This window comes from Scyliorhinus canicula, chromosome 12, assembly GCF_902713615.1.
Source record: "Scyliorhinus canicula chromosome 12, sScyCan1.1, whole genome shotgun sequence".
NCBI lineage: Eukaryota > Metazoa > Chordata > Chondrichthyes > Carcharhiniformes > Scyliorhinidae > Scyliorhinus > Scyliorhinus canicula.
Genome location: NC_052157.1, coordinates 131,269,123 through 131,284,709, shown reverse-complemented (window position 1 = coordinate 131,284,709; position 15,587 = coordinate 131,269,123). Strand labels below are relative to the sequence as shown.

Below are 15,587 nucleotides of genomic sequence, written 5' to 3'. Positions count from 1 at the left end.
GGGTGTCCAGCAAAGGTTCACCAGACTAATTCCCAAGACTGACATATGAATTTACTGAGCTTGTACTCACTGGAGTTTCGAAGAATGAGAGTGGATCTCATAGAATCATATCAAATCCGGTTGTGATTGGACAGGTTAGATGTGGGCCGAATGTTTCCGATGTTGGGGATGTCCAGAACTAGGGGTCACAGTCTTGGAATAAGGGGCAAGCCATTCAGGACTGAGATGAGGAAGAACTTCTTCTCTCAGAGAGTTGAAAACTTGTGAAACTCTCTACCACAGAAAGCTGTTGGGGCCAGTCATTGGATATATTCAAGAGGGAGTTTGTAATAAGTCCACGGAGGCAGATGACCCTTCACCAGAATACCTTTTATTAACAAAACCAACAGCTGGACGACCAGCTTGCTGCCTACACTGGGAGTGCAGAGGATCTGACGCTCCCTGTTTTCTACAAAGAAGAGGTTCCCTAATTGACCCACTAATCAGGGAATTCGTATTCTAATTGGCCAATCTCAAAGGCCTGGTGGAAGTCATTACAGAGTTGGACATGGCCCATGGGGTTAAAGGAATCAAGAGGTGTTGAGAGAAAGCGGGAGTGGGATACTGAATTTGCATGATCAGTTATGATCGTATTGAATGACGGTGCAAGCTAAGGGCCAAATGGCCTATTCCTGTACCTATTTTCTAGGTAAGGGGCAGCACGGTAGCATTGTGCTTAGCACAATTGCTTCACAGCTCCAGGGTCCCAGGTTCGATTCCCGGCTTGGGTCACTGTCTGTGCGGAGTCTGCACATTCTCCCCGTGTGAGTGTGGGTTTCCTCCGGGTGCTCTGGTTTCCTCCCACAGTCCAAAGATGTGCAGGTTACGTGGATTGGCCATGCTAAATTGTCCTTAGTGTCCAAAATTGCCCTCAGTGTTGGGTGGGGTTACTGGGTAATGGGGATAGAGTGGAGGTGTGGACCTTGGGTTGTGTGCTCTTTACTAGAGCCGGTGCAGACTCGATGGGCCGAATGGCCTCCTTCTGCACTGTAAATTCTATGATCTATGTTTCTATGGTGCTCAAACTGGAAAAAGGGTGAGAAGTAACATGCCACAATGATGGCCAAGTTTTGTTCATGGAATTAATAAATGATTTAGACATAAGGAAACCAATCTTTGTATTTGTTTGGATGACTGTAATAAAATAAAATCAGGTAGTGGACAAATTATCTTGGTGTACAGGCCCACAGGTCACTGAAAGGGGCAACACAGGTGGAGAAGGTAGTCAAGAAGGCATATGGCATGCTTTCCATCATTGGCCGGGGCATTGAGTATAAAAATTGGCAAGTCATGTTGCAGCTGTATAGAATCTTAGTTAGGCCACACTTGGAGTATAGTGTTCAATTCTGGTCACCACACTACCAGATGTGGAGGCTTTAGAGAGGGTGCAGAAGAGATTTACCAGGATGTTGCCTGGTATGGAGGGCATTAGCTATGAGGAGTGATTGAATAATCTTGGTTTGTTCTCCCTGGAACGAAGGAGGTTGAGGGGGTGACTTGATAGAGGTCTACAAAATTATGAGGCGCATGGACAGAGTGGATAGTCAGAGACTTTTTCCCAGAGTAGAGGGGTCAATTACTAGGGGGCATAGGTTTACGGTTTACGGTGAGAGGGGCAAGGTTTAGAGGAGATGTACGAGGCAAGTTTTTTATACAGAGGGTAGTGGGTGTGTGGAACTCTCTGCCGGCGGAGGTGGTGGAAGCAGGGACAATAGTGACATTTAAGGAGCATCTTGACAAATACATGCATAGGATGGGAATAGAGGGATACGGGCCCTGGAAGTGTAGAGGATTTTAGTTTAGACAGGCAGCCTGGTCAGCGCAGGCTTGGAGGGCCGAAGGGCCTGTTCCTGTCCTGTACTTTTCTTTGTTCTTTGTTCTTTATTATGATGTAAAGACAGATTGCAGGTGTAATTTAGTGTGGAAAGGTGGCGGAAGGAAAAACAAGAAATTGAAGCCGACTCACTGAGAAGATACTGGAATATAGATGAACAGCGAGACTTCTCTGCAAGTGGAAGCGCTGATAGATAAAGCCATAAAACGTTTGTTAGCATGGGGAATAGAATGCAGGAGCAAAGAAATAGTGATAAGGCTAAGGTTGGCAGTGATTAAGGGCAGCATGGTGGCCTAGTGGTTAGCATTGCTGCCTCACGGCACCGAGGACCCTGGTTCGATCCCAGCTCTGGGTCACTGTCCGTGTGGAGTTTGCACATTCTCCCCGTGTCTGCGTGGGTTTCGCCCCCACAACCAAAAAAGATGTGCAGAGTAGGTGGATTGGCTACACTAAATTGCCCCTTAATTGGAAAAAAATGAATTGGGCACCCTAAATTTAAAAAAAAAAGGTTGGCAATGATTAGGCATTTGGTTGGGTAGCATGTTTTGGGTGCATCATTATAGAAGTGACATCCACCACACCATGGCTGTATGGTATAGTTTCATTAACATATCGGGATAGGGACGTTGAAGTTCTGAGGAGAGGCTTGAGATATTTGGACTATTTCCATTAGAAATATCTAATAGGGAAAGAGGTTTCTAAAATTCCATGATATGAATGAATTGGTAAAGACTATTTCCACTGATTGAATGATGATGGTACGGCGCTGTCATTTTAAAATTCGCTGAGACTGGGGAAAAAGGTTCACAGGTTTTAAGAGCTTTTTGGAACTTGAAATATTTAGCATTGGGAATGGTTGAGGCAGAGCTTATTGTATTTTTTAGGGAAAAATGGAAAAAAAACATTTGTGGAAGAGCATACCCAGCTATGGGAAGAGAACTGGATACTGGAGCCAGCACAGATATTGTGGGCTAAATGGCCTCCTTGTGTGGCCAGTGTATATTGTTGTAAAACACGTTGCCACTATGACCACTATGAAAACAACTGTAAGTGTATATACTGACTAAAGAGGACCCGACTAAAAATGTTAAACTCTGACTTAACTCGCAGGTGAGTTAAGCTGCTGTACATGGTTATAAAGCAGCCACAATTCACCTTAATATAATTGGTGCAATGAATGGAAGGTGTTATTCATTGGGAAAGAACTGCTCCACTCTACAATTGTTCAAATGCCAATTAAATAATAACAAATTAACCACTGCAAGTACTATAGACTTGCAATAATTTTATATCATTCTACATATGTCATCAGCTATCCTTTTTCCTTTGACATGCACAGTAAAATGTGCTGAGTTTGATAAGAAGTGGATACTGATTCTTCGTGTTAGTGTGAATTCTAATTCAAAGGCTATCTTTAGTGGCAGCAGTGAAAAGTGGGTGCCTACATTGTACATGTGTATATTTCTTTCAGCTATAGTTCCTCCAGATGAAGACATAAAAATACTGGGACAAGGATTAGTTTTGCTTGCTGAAGCAAAGAACTGACCTGATGAGCAGACTGCCCTTCTTCCATCTTGTAAACATGTGCCACTAATGATATACTCACTGCTCCCTATGTTGGGAACCTCCTCCTGCCATATAACTCTCAGCTCTTCCAATTTCAATTGCTAAGGTTGCAAACTAAACTCTGGAGTACCCACCCTAAACCTCTCCGTCTTTCCTTTCCCCTAAAAAATGTAGCAGAAAATCGATCAATTTAACTAAGCACGTGGCCATCTAGCCTAAGTGGGTCAGTGTCAAATTTTGTTTAATAATTCTCTAGCAATAAGGTGCTGCGGAGGGGGGTAGACGTTAATGGGATCTTTAGGGACTTTTATGGGGAACTGTACTGGTCCGAACCCCCGGTGGAGGGGGGGGAATGGGGCGCTTCTTGGACAAGCTGCGATTTCCGAGGGTGGAGGAGGGGCAGGTGGAGGGACTGGGGGCGCTGATTGAGCTGGAGGAGCTGGTTAAAGGGATAGGGAGCATGCAGTCGGGGAAGGCGCCAGGGCCGGATGGGTTTCCGGCTGAATTTTATAAAAGGTATGCGGACCTGTTGGGCCCCCTGTTGGTCCGGACCTTTAATGAGGGGGGGGGGGGGGGGGGGGGGGGGGGGGTTTGCTCCCAACTATGTCACGGGCGCTGATTTCCTTGATCCTGAAGTGGGACAAGGACCCTCTGCAGTGTGGGTCATATAGGCCGATCTCGCTGCTAAATGTAGACGCCAAGCTGCTGGCAAAGATCTTAGCCACAAGAATAGAGGATGGTGTGCCGGGGATCATTCACGAGGACCAGACGGGGTTTGTGAAGGGAAGGCAGTTGAATACTAATATACGTAGGCTCCTCAACGCTATTATGATGCCGGCTGTGGAAGGGGAGGCAGAGATAGTGGTGGCATTAGATGCGGAGAAGGCCTTTGATAGGGTTGTGTGGGGGTATCTGTGGGAGGTGTTGGGAAGGTTTGGGTTTGGGGAGGGGTTTGTCCGTTGGGTGAGGTTGCTCTGTAAGGCCCCGATGGCGAGTGTAGCCACGAATAGGAGGAGGTCAGAGTACTTTTGGCTGTACCCGGGGACGAGACGGGGTGTCCCCTGTGCCCCTTGCTCTTTGCGTTGGCAATTGAGCCACTGGCCATGGCGTTGAGGGAGTCAGGGAACTGGAGGGGCCTGGTGCGGGGTGGGGAGGAGCATCGAGTGTCGCTTTATGCGGACGACCTGTTGCTGTATGTGGCGGACCCGGTGGGGGGGATGCCGGAGGTGATGAGGATTCTCAGCGAATTTCGGGGCTTCTCTGGGTATAAGCTGAACCTGGGCAAGAGCGAGTTATTCGTGGTGCACCCGGGGGATCAGGAGGAGGGGATTGGTAGGCTCCCACTGAAGCAGGCAGGGAAGAGCTTCAGGTACCTAGGAGTCCAGGTGGCTGGGAGCTGGGGGGCCCTGCACAAGCTCAACCTCACAAGGTTGGTGGAGCAGATGGAGGAGGAGTTCAAAAAGTGGGATATGTTATCGCTGTCACTGGCGGGGAGGGTGCAGTCCGTTAATATGACGGTGCTCCCGAGGTTTTTGTTCCTGTTCCAGTGCCTTCCAATCCTTATCCCTAAGGCCTTTTTTAGGAGAGTTAACAGGAGTATTACGGGATTTGTGTGGGCGCATGGGACTCCGAGGGCGAGAAGGATGTTCTTGGAATGGGGCAGGGAAAGGGGGGGGCTGGCGCAGCCCAACCTCTGTGGGTACTATTGGGCTGCCAACGCAGCGATGGTGTGTAAGTGGGTAATGGACGGGGAAGGGGCAGCATGGGGAAGGGGCAGTCCTGTGTGGGCAGGAGCCTGGAGGCGCTGGCAACGGCGTCGTTGCCGCTCCCTCCAATGAGGTATACCACGAACCCGGTGGTGGCAGCTACCCTGAAACTTTGGGGGCAATGGAGACGGCATAGGGGAGAAGTGGGGGGCTCGATGGAGCCCCCGATGATATGGGGAATCATCGGTTTGTTCCAGGGAGCATTGATGGCGGATTTCTGGGCTGGCACAGGGTAGGGGTTAGGAGGTTGAGGGACCTGTTTGTGGAGGGGAGGTTCGCGAGCTTGGGGGAGGTAGAGGGGAAGTTTGGGCTCCCCCCGGGAACATGTTTCGGTAGGGCGTTTGCCAGGCGGCAGGTGGAGGGGTTCCCCTTGTTGCCCCCACGTGGGGTATGGGACAGGGTGCTCTCGGGGGTGTGGGTTGGAGGAGGGAGGATTTCGGACATATACCGGGTAATGCAGGAGGTGGACGAGGCCTCGGTGGAGGAACTGAAGGGGAAATGGGAAGAGGAGCTGGGTGAGGAGATTGAGGAGGGGACGTGGGCGGATGCCCTGGAGAGAGTGAATTCCTCCTCTTCCTGTGCGAGGCTTAGCTTCATACAGTTCAAGGTGCTGCATAGGGCCCACATGACTGGGACGAGGATGAGTCGGTTTTTCGGGGGCGAAGATAGGTGTGCTAGGTGCTCGGGGAGCCCAGCGAACCACGCCCATATGTTTTGGGCGTGCCCAGCGCTGGGGGAGTTTTGGAAGGGGGTAGCAAGGACGGTGTCGAGGGAGGTTGGATCAAGGGTCAAGCCAGGCTGGGGACTCGCAATTTTTGGGGTTGCAGTGGAGCCGGGAGTGTAGGAGGCGAAAGAGACCGGTGTCCTGGCCTTTGCGTCCCTAGTAGCCCAGCGGAGGATTTTGCTTCAATGGGAAGGATGCGAGGCCCCCAAGCGTGGAGGCCTGGATCAATGGATATGGCAGGGTTCATCAAATTGGAGAAGGTGAAATTTGCCCTGAGGGGATCGGTACAGGGGTTCTTTAGGCGGTGGCAGCCTTTCCTGGACTTCCTGGCGGAACGGTAGGGAAATAGGCCGGCAGCAGCAACCCGGGGGGGGGGTTTGGTTCGGTGGGAGGGAGAATTGTGTACATGGGTTTGTTGGATGTGGCGGGTGTTATCTCTTTCCTTTTTGTTGTTTGCTTTTTTTCTGTTTTTGTAGTTGCTTTTGTAGTTGGGTGGTTGTTGTTCTTGGGTTTTTACCATGGTTGTTTTGTTAATATTGTTTTGTTGTTTATAATTTGTGAAAATCTTAATAAAAATTATTTTTAAAAAAAATAATTATCTTGCAAAGTGCCTTGTTATCTTTTGCGATATTGAAGATACTTTATGGATACAAATTTATAGATACAAGTTTATAGATACAAGTTGTTGGCTCTTCTTTGGCTAGAAGAAACTTGCCTCTCAACAAAACTTTATCTATTCCTAGGGCACAAGCCACCAATTTTCTTTGCAGTTTCTTTTGCATAAAATTAAAGGATAGTGTACCAGGCTCAGAAGGCAGAGGAAGTGGCCGCCATAAATATTTAAGGATACAATAGAATAAAAGAATTATTACAGCACAGAACAAGGCCGTTTGGCCCATCATGTTCATGCCATCCCTCTGCAAGAGCAACTTAGCGACTCTCATCCCCCCCCCCCCCCCCCCCCCCCCCCCGCCCCCCACCACCACCCATGACAACATGGAGGCAATGCCAGCAGATTTTCATGGGGAAAAGAATGGGAAATTCTGGGAACAAAGCAAAGATAGGAAGCTAGGCACTGGAAATAGTGCATGACAAACGCCAAGACATTGACACCAGGCGAATAAGACGAAGTGAGTGAAGGAGAATGAAAACACGTGGAGACCTCTCTGAATGAAGCAGATAATCTTTAAGTCCAGTACTGAAGGAAGGTCACAGAACAGACTTTCAGGCCTGAGTTTAGACCAGATAATACTGTTGTGATGTTAATGTTTAAATTGCAATCCCTGTAATGGATATTTCAGGTCAAATGACACTGAAAAGGCTAAATCATTCTGAAATTGTCTTACATCATGACATTTAGTGTGCTTCCCGCCTCGATGTGAGTGCATTTTTCAGCATCTGATACCTGTATGAAACACGAAAGTATGGCAAGCTTAAATTCCTGAACTGAAAAATATTTGTGAAGGAAAACAAAAGCCTTTTAATATGAAGGCCATTTTGAAGTCTGTTTGTTGCCATTTGGACTGACAAAAAGTCACTCCGACTAAATCATATTTTCAGTGTTAAATCAATTCTATCCATGAGTTAATCATCTTGGTGCATGGAGTTCAGAATCAGTTCGACCATCACACAGTGAAATCTAAAATATGGTCATGTTGCTCGTTCTGGGTGAGTGTGCTTAACACTCAATTTGGCTCTGTTTCGTTACTTAGCTCTGGAGTCGCCAGGTATCGTTAAGACACCGCCACAAGTTTCAAGGTTAAGTTCAAAGCAATAAAACCATACACCAATTAGTAAGTTCAAACAACTGAGTTTATTATAATACAATTATAATCCTACCCATGCACACGCTAAGAGGATTAAACTATTCCTACTGCTAAATAAACAAATACTTATCTCGAAGGAACTGCCGGATCAGGGGACAAGGCCTCTTGCTCTGCGCTGGTCTGCAGACTTCAGGGTGGTACGGGTTAAAAAGGGGTCAGGAGTGTCTATCTCTGGTAGCGATCGTTGTGAGACTTACTTACTGGCGGCTGCTGTCCCAAACCTCTCCTCTCTCTCTCTCGTTCAAGGTCTTCTTGGCAAAAGCTGGTCGAAATGCTGGTCCAGAGAGGAGGGCTGGTCAAGGAGAGGAGGGCTGGTTCAGAAGAACGAACTAAGTGTGAGACCTGTCTTTTATAGGTCCCAGGGATCCGCGCCCCTTTGGGCGGACCCCTTTACCTGCTCGGAATCGATTGAGCCTCTTCCCAATCGATATGTTTGAATCCCCCAATACTGAAGCTGTTCCTTGGCTACTGGGTGGGCTTTCAGGTGCTTTGTTTTCGGACCCCGCTGGTGCCGGGGTGTCTGGTTTCTCATACATTGTTGCAGTTACTTCCCCATTTGTGTCCATTGTCCCTGGGATTGTTCCATTGCTATGTTAACTATCCCGGAGATTGCCTCATTAGTATGCGGAATGTTCGTTTCAGTGCTGTCTGCTCTCTTAGCAGACAGAATCCACATTTGCATGGTGCAGCCTGCTGGTGCTGCAAACATTGTCCATTTTAACCTGTATGCTTTGCGTTCCCCCATTTTGTATTTAGGGAATGGCCAACTTCGGTGGCTACAATGTTTGTTTGAAGCACAAAGATGTGTGAAAGATGGATTAAAGATCAAGCTATTGGAGAAACAGTCTGTGCAGATTTCACAGCTAGTAGTTGATAAACAGTGCTTGTAATCTGAACACGAGGGCTTTTTTTCCTAATGACATTAATTATTTTGCTGTTCAACAGGTCTTGGAGAGCATATGTAGGACAGCCATATTTCTTCACAGGCTAGTGAAGCAGAAAAAAAAATAGAATTATTCATAACAAGGCTGTCCTGGTAAATTTATAAACAAACATCAGCAATGCTGCACTAATATGTTTTTCAGGCAAATTTTCAATAACTTTGGTCTTTAATTTCATATTAGTTGCACCCGAGCATTTTTGGTCTATTGATTCCTATAGCCGTAATAATTTAAATTATCTAATTACTATCATAACAAAATACCTATTAACAGTTTCAACAGTGAAGAATCACAGATGCAGAAGGAGGCCATTTGGTCCATCGGATCTGCATTGACCCTCCGAAAGAGGGCCACTGAGGCCCACAACCCTGCCCTAGCCCCGTAACCCCACCTAACCTTTGGACACTAAGGGGCAATTGATCATGGCCAATCCACCTACCCTGCACATCTTAGGACTGTGGGAGGAAACTGGAGAACCTGGGGCGAACCCACACGGGGTTGATGAGCAAATTCCACGCGGTCACCCAAGCCTGGAATCGAACCCGGGTCCCTGGCGCTGTGAGACAGCAGTGGTAACGGCTGTGTCACCGTTCTAAAATGAAACAGAATGCACCATTTTTTATGTCTTTTTTTTGCAGAGGGAGGGTAAATAGTCATAGACACCATTAAGAGGGCAGCACGGGATAACCTAGTTGCCACTACACCTCCATTATTTGTAGGAAGCATTTTTAAATGATTTCTGTTTGGAGGAAGGGGATAGCACAATCGCTTCACAGCTCCAGGGTCCCAGGTTCGATTCCGGCTTGGGTCACTGTCTGTGTGGAGTCTGCACATCCTCCCCGTGTGTGCGTGGGTTTCCTCCGGGTGCTCCGGTTTCCTCCCACAGTCCAAAGATGTGCAGGTTAGGTGGATTGGCCATGATAAATTGCCCTTAGGGTCCAAATTGCCCTTAGTGTTAGGTGGGGTTACTGGGTTATTGGGATAGGGTGGAGGTATGGGCTTGGGCAGGGTGCTCTTTCCAAGAGCCGGTGCAGACACGATGGGCCGAATGGCCTCCTTCTGCACTGTAAATTCTATGAACAAGAATGGGTGCACTCACAGGACATTTGGAAGGAGTGTGTATGACTTTCGACCTGCTGCCTGCACCCTTATATCCTGATTTATTGGCAACACTGAAAGTGACATACATATTGAGACGTTGATTTAAAAGCCTGCTGTGCATGGGTTGTGCATGCATGCATGTGCCTGTGTTCTGATATTCTTTTTAAATTGATTTATTTTCAATGGAACTTGAGTTAATTTAATTTGCTGTAATATATCCATTCTGGTGGATATTGGCTTTGGAAGCTCTAATATCATCATGCTCAGGAAATTTCAAGTGAAATGAATATCTTAGACAGTGCATGTGTGTGCCTATCTAGTTCATCAAAAGACACCAGTGCATAACTGGTTCAGGCCCACCAGTTATTAGATACATCCTGTACTGCCAATCAACAAGTTGCTACTGGAAGGATATTGAACCTTTAGAGTAGGTACAACACACATTCACTAGAATACAAATACAAAGATAAATATGAAAAATTAGGCCTCTTTTATTGGTGTAAAAATGATGGATTGTTCATAATTTTGAAAAAAAGGGACAGGCTAACGAGAAATAGTGGGTCTCCTATTGCGAGGTTTGGAACTAGAGGCACACAATTAAATGCAGAAGCTTGAGAACTGAGGACAAGATAAATTTCTTTACACAGAATTGTGAGGTGATGGAATTCATGCTCAGTGTTAGTGACTGAGCCAAGAAAGTGTCAAGATTCAAGATTAAATTGGATAGATGACTGAAGAAAGTGGGAGCAAAAGGCAATGGGAAGAGTCAGATGCCTCTGATTAGGTCTATTTTCCTGTGTCAGCTCTTTAATGAACGATCCAATTCAGACCAGGTTTCACCATACCTCTACAAAATTTCCTTTTTCGTGTATGTGGCCCTTCCTCCAAACAGAAATCATTTAAAAATGCTTCCTACAAATAATGGAGGTGTAGTGGCAACTAGGTTATCACACTTGCCTTTTAATTTCATGAACCTGGGTTGAAATTCAACTTAGATTGACAAACTGGGAGTTTGTTGCATAATGGTCCAACATGAAATGAAGTTGGACCCATTTTCACTCCTTTTCTTAGAAACTCCCTGATTCATCACTGATTTTTTTCAGAACACAATGATACCTAGTGTGAGGAAATAGAAAATATATCACTGGTGTAAGGTTCCATTCAACCCCTATAAAAGCTGACCAGATAGACCTAAAATGCACAAAAATAATTATTTTTTAAAGGCCCCTCGTACCACTGTTCAATTATCAAAGGTTAAATGTTTGATCATTATAAAAAATGAAATTTACATTCTTATTTAACTGCAGGTCACAATAATGGGACAAAGATTTCGGCATCACATTTGTGCAATAGGGCATTTCATTTTTCCAGGCACGTAAATGAACACAGAGGACAATAAAGCACATCTTGTTCACATTCTAAGGAAATATTGAAACTGTGCTTTGTAACTGTTATTAAGATGTCACTGTCATTTTGTATCCTGTCATATTTTCCTTCCTCCTTTCCTGAAGGCATGGATTCAGTACTCCGTTCCATAGGCATTGCTCACATGCCCATTTTTAAAGCTTCAACCTACACAGATTGTCAGCAGGCTATTTGAACGTAAGGATATCACAACTGTTGGAACCAACAATTCTACGGACACATGCTTGTAGGATTAGAATAGCGGTTTTAATATACTCACAACAGAGCCAGCCGGTTAGCCATTGAACTTTCGGTGAACTGGCCGGCTGACCATGTGGCACTGATCTTTATACAGCAGCTCCAGGGGGGAGGAGTCCTGGGCGGAACCAAGGGAGAGGCCCAGTACAATTCTCGAGCATTCCCAGAGCTACTTCCCCTGGTGGTCAGGTAGTGCAACTGCACTTACAATATAGGCACATGTATATACAGATTATAATCCGGTGTGAATCACATTCACCACAACAACTCAGCTTACTTTTGCCCACATATATGTACTTTCTATTGCACTGTCACTGAATAGCAATCTAATCATCTTCCCCTTCCCCTTGCTTATCCCGTGGAAGCTAAGGCCAATTCGATTGTCATTACCATCACTGTTGCTGAGGTCAACTAACTGAGTAGTGAGTGGGATCTACAAAGTTTGTACATTTACAAAAATACAATTGTCCTGAAAACTCATGGGCTGCGATCCCACCAGTGTTTGCCCTATCAGATTTGGCAAGGTCGAAGGGCAGCTTCTACATGGATAGCAGGCATCTGCTGGGAATTGCGGTACCCGTGTGCCTTAGGATGGTTTCTGTCAACCCTCTTCCCATCTCTCCCATGATTCCCAATCCCTGCCCCCGCCATGTGGTTAGCACTGCTGCCTCACAGCACCAGGGACCTGGGTTCGATTCCAGCCTTGGGTGACCTCCGGCGTGGAGTTTGAACACTCTCCTCGTGTCTGCATGGGTTTCCTCCGGGTGCTCCAAGTTTCCTCCCACAGTCCATAGATGTGCAGGTTATGTGGATTGACCATGATCAATTGCCCCTTAGTGTCCCAGAATGTACAGGTTAGGTGGGGGCACGGGGTTACAGGGATAGAGTGGGGGAGTGCTCTTTCGGAGTGTCAGTGCAGACTCGATGGGCCGATTAGCCGCCTTCTGCACTGTAGGGATTCTATGGTTCGTGTGGGGACCACTTTTGCCCTTCTGGAAGCAAGTACACCTCTCCTCATTTAGTTTTATAGCCTTCACTCTTATATCAGTTGTCCTCTAAAAGGAGGTAGGACAAACTGTCAACCTAGGCATCGCTGCCTTGGATCAATTCCCGCACCAGCTCTGCCTATTTGCCTAAACAATGTGCATTTAGAGATCCACTGCCAAAAGGCAAACTGGAAATGTTCAGAATGATCAGCACTCTTTGGGTTCCTGTCTATTTCTGAGGTTTTCTTCAGAAAATTCACCACTGTCACCAGAGTCACGGTGTGATTTCCAGTATCATTAACAAAGGAATTTACGGCCGGCTTTTTAAATGTGAGCGATATCTGCTTAATGGCAGAACTCTACCTGGCTGTTGTGAATTCTGTGGATTTCTTATTCTAATCTAAATGCCGGAGATAATAAAGCCTTTTGTTCTTCTGCTGTGTCATAAATAATTTTCCAACTTCACCCTACCTATTCTTTTTATAATTACACACACATGAATGATTAGTACCCTCTCCCTGGACACACTGAAAGAACCGAAGCCCCCTAAATATCTCCTTTCAGCTATTCAGCCTGGTCCTGGATTTGTCCTTGCTGCCCTTTTGATTCTGAAACCACCACCTTAGATCTCGAATTGTGCAAACAAAAACAATGAAGTAATAAGCATTAAAATGTTTGTTTCATTGTATTAGCTCAGATCCTTTAGTCCAAACAGTTTATTCAAATGTTGTCCTTACACTAGAAATGAGACGATTTGTAACTGAATAGAGAATCGCTTTTTTTAATATATTAAAATGTCACATACAATTTGGTGCACAGGAACTAGACACGAGCTACATGATAAGTGGAACAAAATTACTTATAGGTAACTGGGTTTACCTTTATCTTTGAATGCATATTGTTTTTATCTATTACAGTTCCATGTTAAGCATTTCTTTCACCACCAGATATAATTTTATGGGTGGTTGCTGAATTACTTTTTTTATTCATTCTGTTTCTGTTGATGGTAAATCCATCTCCTTTCCTTTTCCAGCCACCCTGGGTACATTAGATTTCAGTTTGCTGCACGACCAAGAAAACAATGCTCTCCATTGCTCAATAAATAAAGCAAAGGTACGTAACCTTAGAAAATTGCAAATAACAAATAATCTGTTTGTAGGTGTCATTGTCTATTGATTTTGCTTTGCATTTTCTAAAGGGTGCAAATTGTTCATTTTTACAAAATAAAATATGCCAGATAATTCAATTGACGGTTGTGAGCTTTATTGGAGGACGTAGTAATATGAAGCTAAAGAGAGAGTGTACAATTTGATGAAGAAGTCAATGGAATGTGTGAATGCTCCGATCAATCTAATAGCTTACATCTGTCAATCTTCATTCCAACATACTTCCAATACCAGGATTTATTTTTCTTCACTTTTTCCTCCCTGCTTGATCCCGAACTGAGCTTCTTTCCGATATATCTAATCCATTATCAAATCCTACTTCAATTTCTGCTGAAATCCTAAGCCACAGGTGTCAACCTAAAATGCCACAGGTGTCAACCTAAAATTCCACACTGCACAGCGGCGGCACGGTACCACAGTGGTTAGCACTGTTTCTTCACAGCGCCAGGGACCTGGGTTTGATTCCCGGCTTGAGTCACTGTCTGTGCGGAGTCTGCACGTTCTCCCCATGGTTGCGTGGGTTTCCTCCAGGTGCTCCGGTTACCTCCCATAAGTCCCAAAAGACATGCTTGTTAGGTGAATTGGACATTCGGAATTCTCCCTCAGTGTATCCAAAGAGACGCCGGAGTGTGGTGACTAGGGGATTTTCACAGTAACTTCATTACAGTGCTAATGTAAGCCTACTTGTGACACTAATAACTATTATTATTATTATGATTATTACTTGATTACTTTTCTTCTTCCAGTTTCCTAAACTACAACGTATCCAGAATATTGTGAACTGCATCTCCACCTAGGAACTAAGGCCCACATCACCCTCGCCCCATCCTTTCCAAATTCCATTGGTTCCTTGTGCTCTAGTCTAGAGAATTGACGTTACCCGTCTTGGGGCTCCGTTTAAGTCCTCCTCCCCAGTCTTCTCAGTGTTATTTGTTTTGCACCCGACTTTATCATACTCCCCTCTGTTCCTGAATTCCATTCCTGATTGCTTTAGACTGACTTCCCAGCTAGTCCCAACTCAACTAATCGGGAAGGCAAAGACTTGCCTATCATCGCACCCCAGCTACCCATAACCATGAGTGAGCCAGCCGAGCTGTAAACCAAGTCAACTCATCTCCTAAGTGTTGGCTGGCTCGGAAGCTACCCCTGACTGAAATCAACCCATAATGTTATGTATTCATATTTACTGGAATATCTCAATAAAATTTGTTGTTTCAAACTGATGTGAGATGGGCAAATACTTGGCGGGATTCTCTGGCCGCCGACGCCAAAATCGCATTCGGCGATTGGCTGGAGAATCAATGTTCGCACCGGAAACCGGGGGGGGGGACGCCCCATTTTGCAATGCTCCGCCCCCTCCAAAGCGGGAGTACACCGCACGCCATATCGATGGCCTTAGGGCGTTACCTGAGGCCCTCCCCCCCCATACTCCGCCTCCGACCAGCCCTGTTCCTGACGGCGTGGGTCTCTCATGCTATTATTTGTCGGGAACTCAGTGTGGTGGCTGCAGACTCAGTCCAGCACCGCCACAGTCGAGGGAGAGCCGATCCGCGGGCAGGGGGGACTTTGGCAGCGGTTGGGGGCACTGTTGGGGGGTGGTCCGGGGATTGTGAGCCTGCCAAAAGGGGGGCACTATTTGGCAGACTGGGTCCATGCGCAGCCAGCTGCTGCAGGCCGCTGCCTTGCAGATGCGCGGTTACAGAGCTGCCAATTCTCCATCCGTATGGGCAGCTAGAGCTGGGTGCTCTACGTTGCCTGCCTGCTAACCCCACCAAACGGAGGATCGGTGGCCATTTTGCAGTGAATTTTCGGTCGTAAAATGCCATCGTTCCCATGCTGGCATCAGGACATAGTCTGAAAATCGGAGACTCCAGCCCACTATTCTGGACAGATTCCTGGTCTGTATATAATTCCAGAAGCTGTCAGTTGTGGATTGAACCTCTTGTGAGCTGGTTTCAACCACATCACCTGAATAT

The 15,587-nt window shown here is 46.2% G+C and overlaps 1 protein-coding gene across 2 annotated transcripts in view; it reads left to right on the top strand.

Annotated features, from left to right (window-relative positions):
- Nucleotides 1-15,587, top strand: part of doc2b (double C2-like domains, beta) — a 420,460-nt gene that overhangs the window by 54,548 nt on the left and 350,325 nt on the right. For both annotated transcript variants that reach the window (XM_038814143.1, XM_038814142.1), the window contains exon 2: nt 13,479-13,558. In XM_038814143.1, the coding sequence (XP_038670071.1) occupies nt 13,479-13,558 (80 nt within the window). The remainder of the gene's footprint in view (nt 1-13,478; nt 13,559-15,587) is intronic.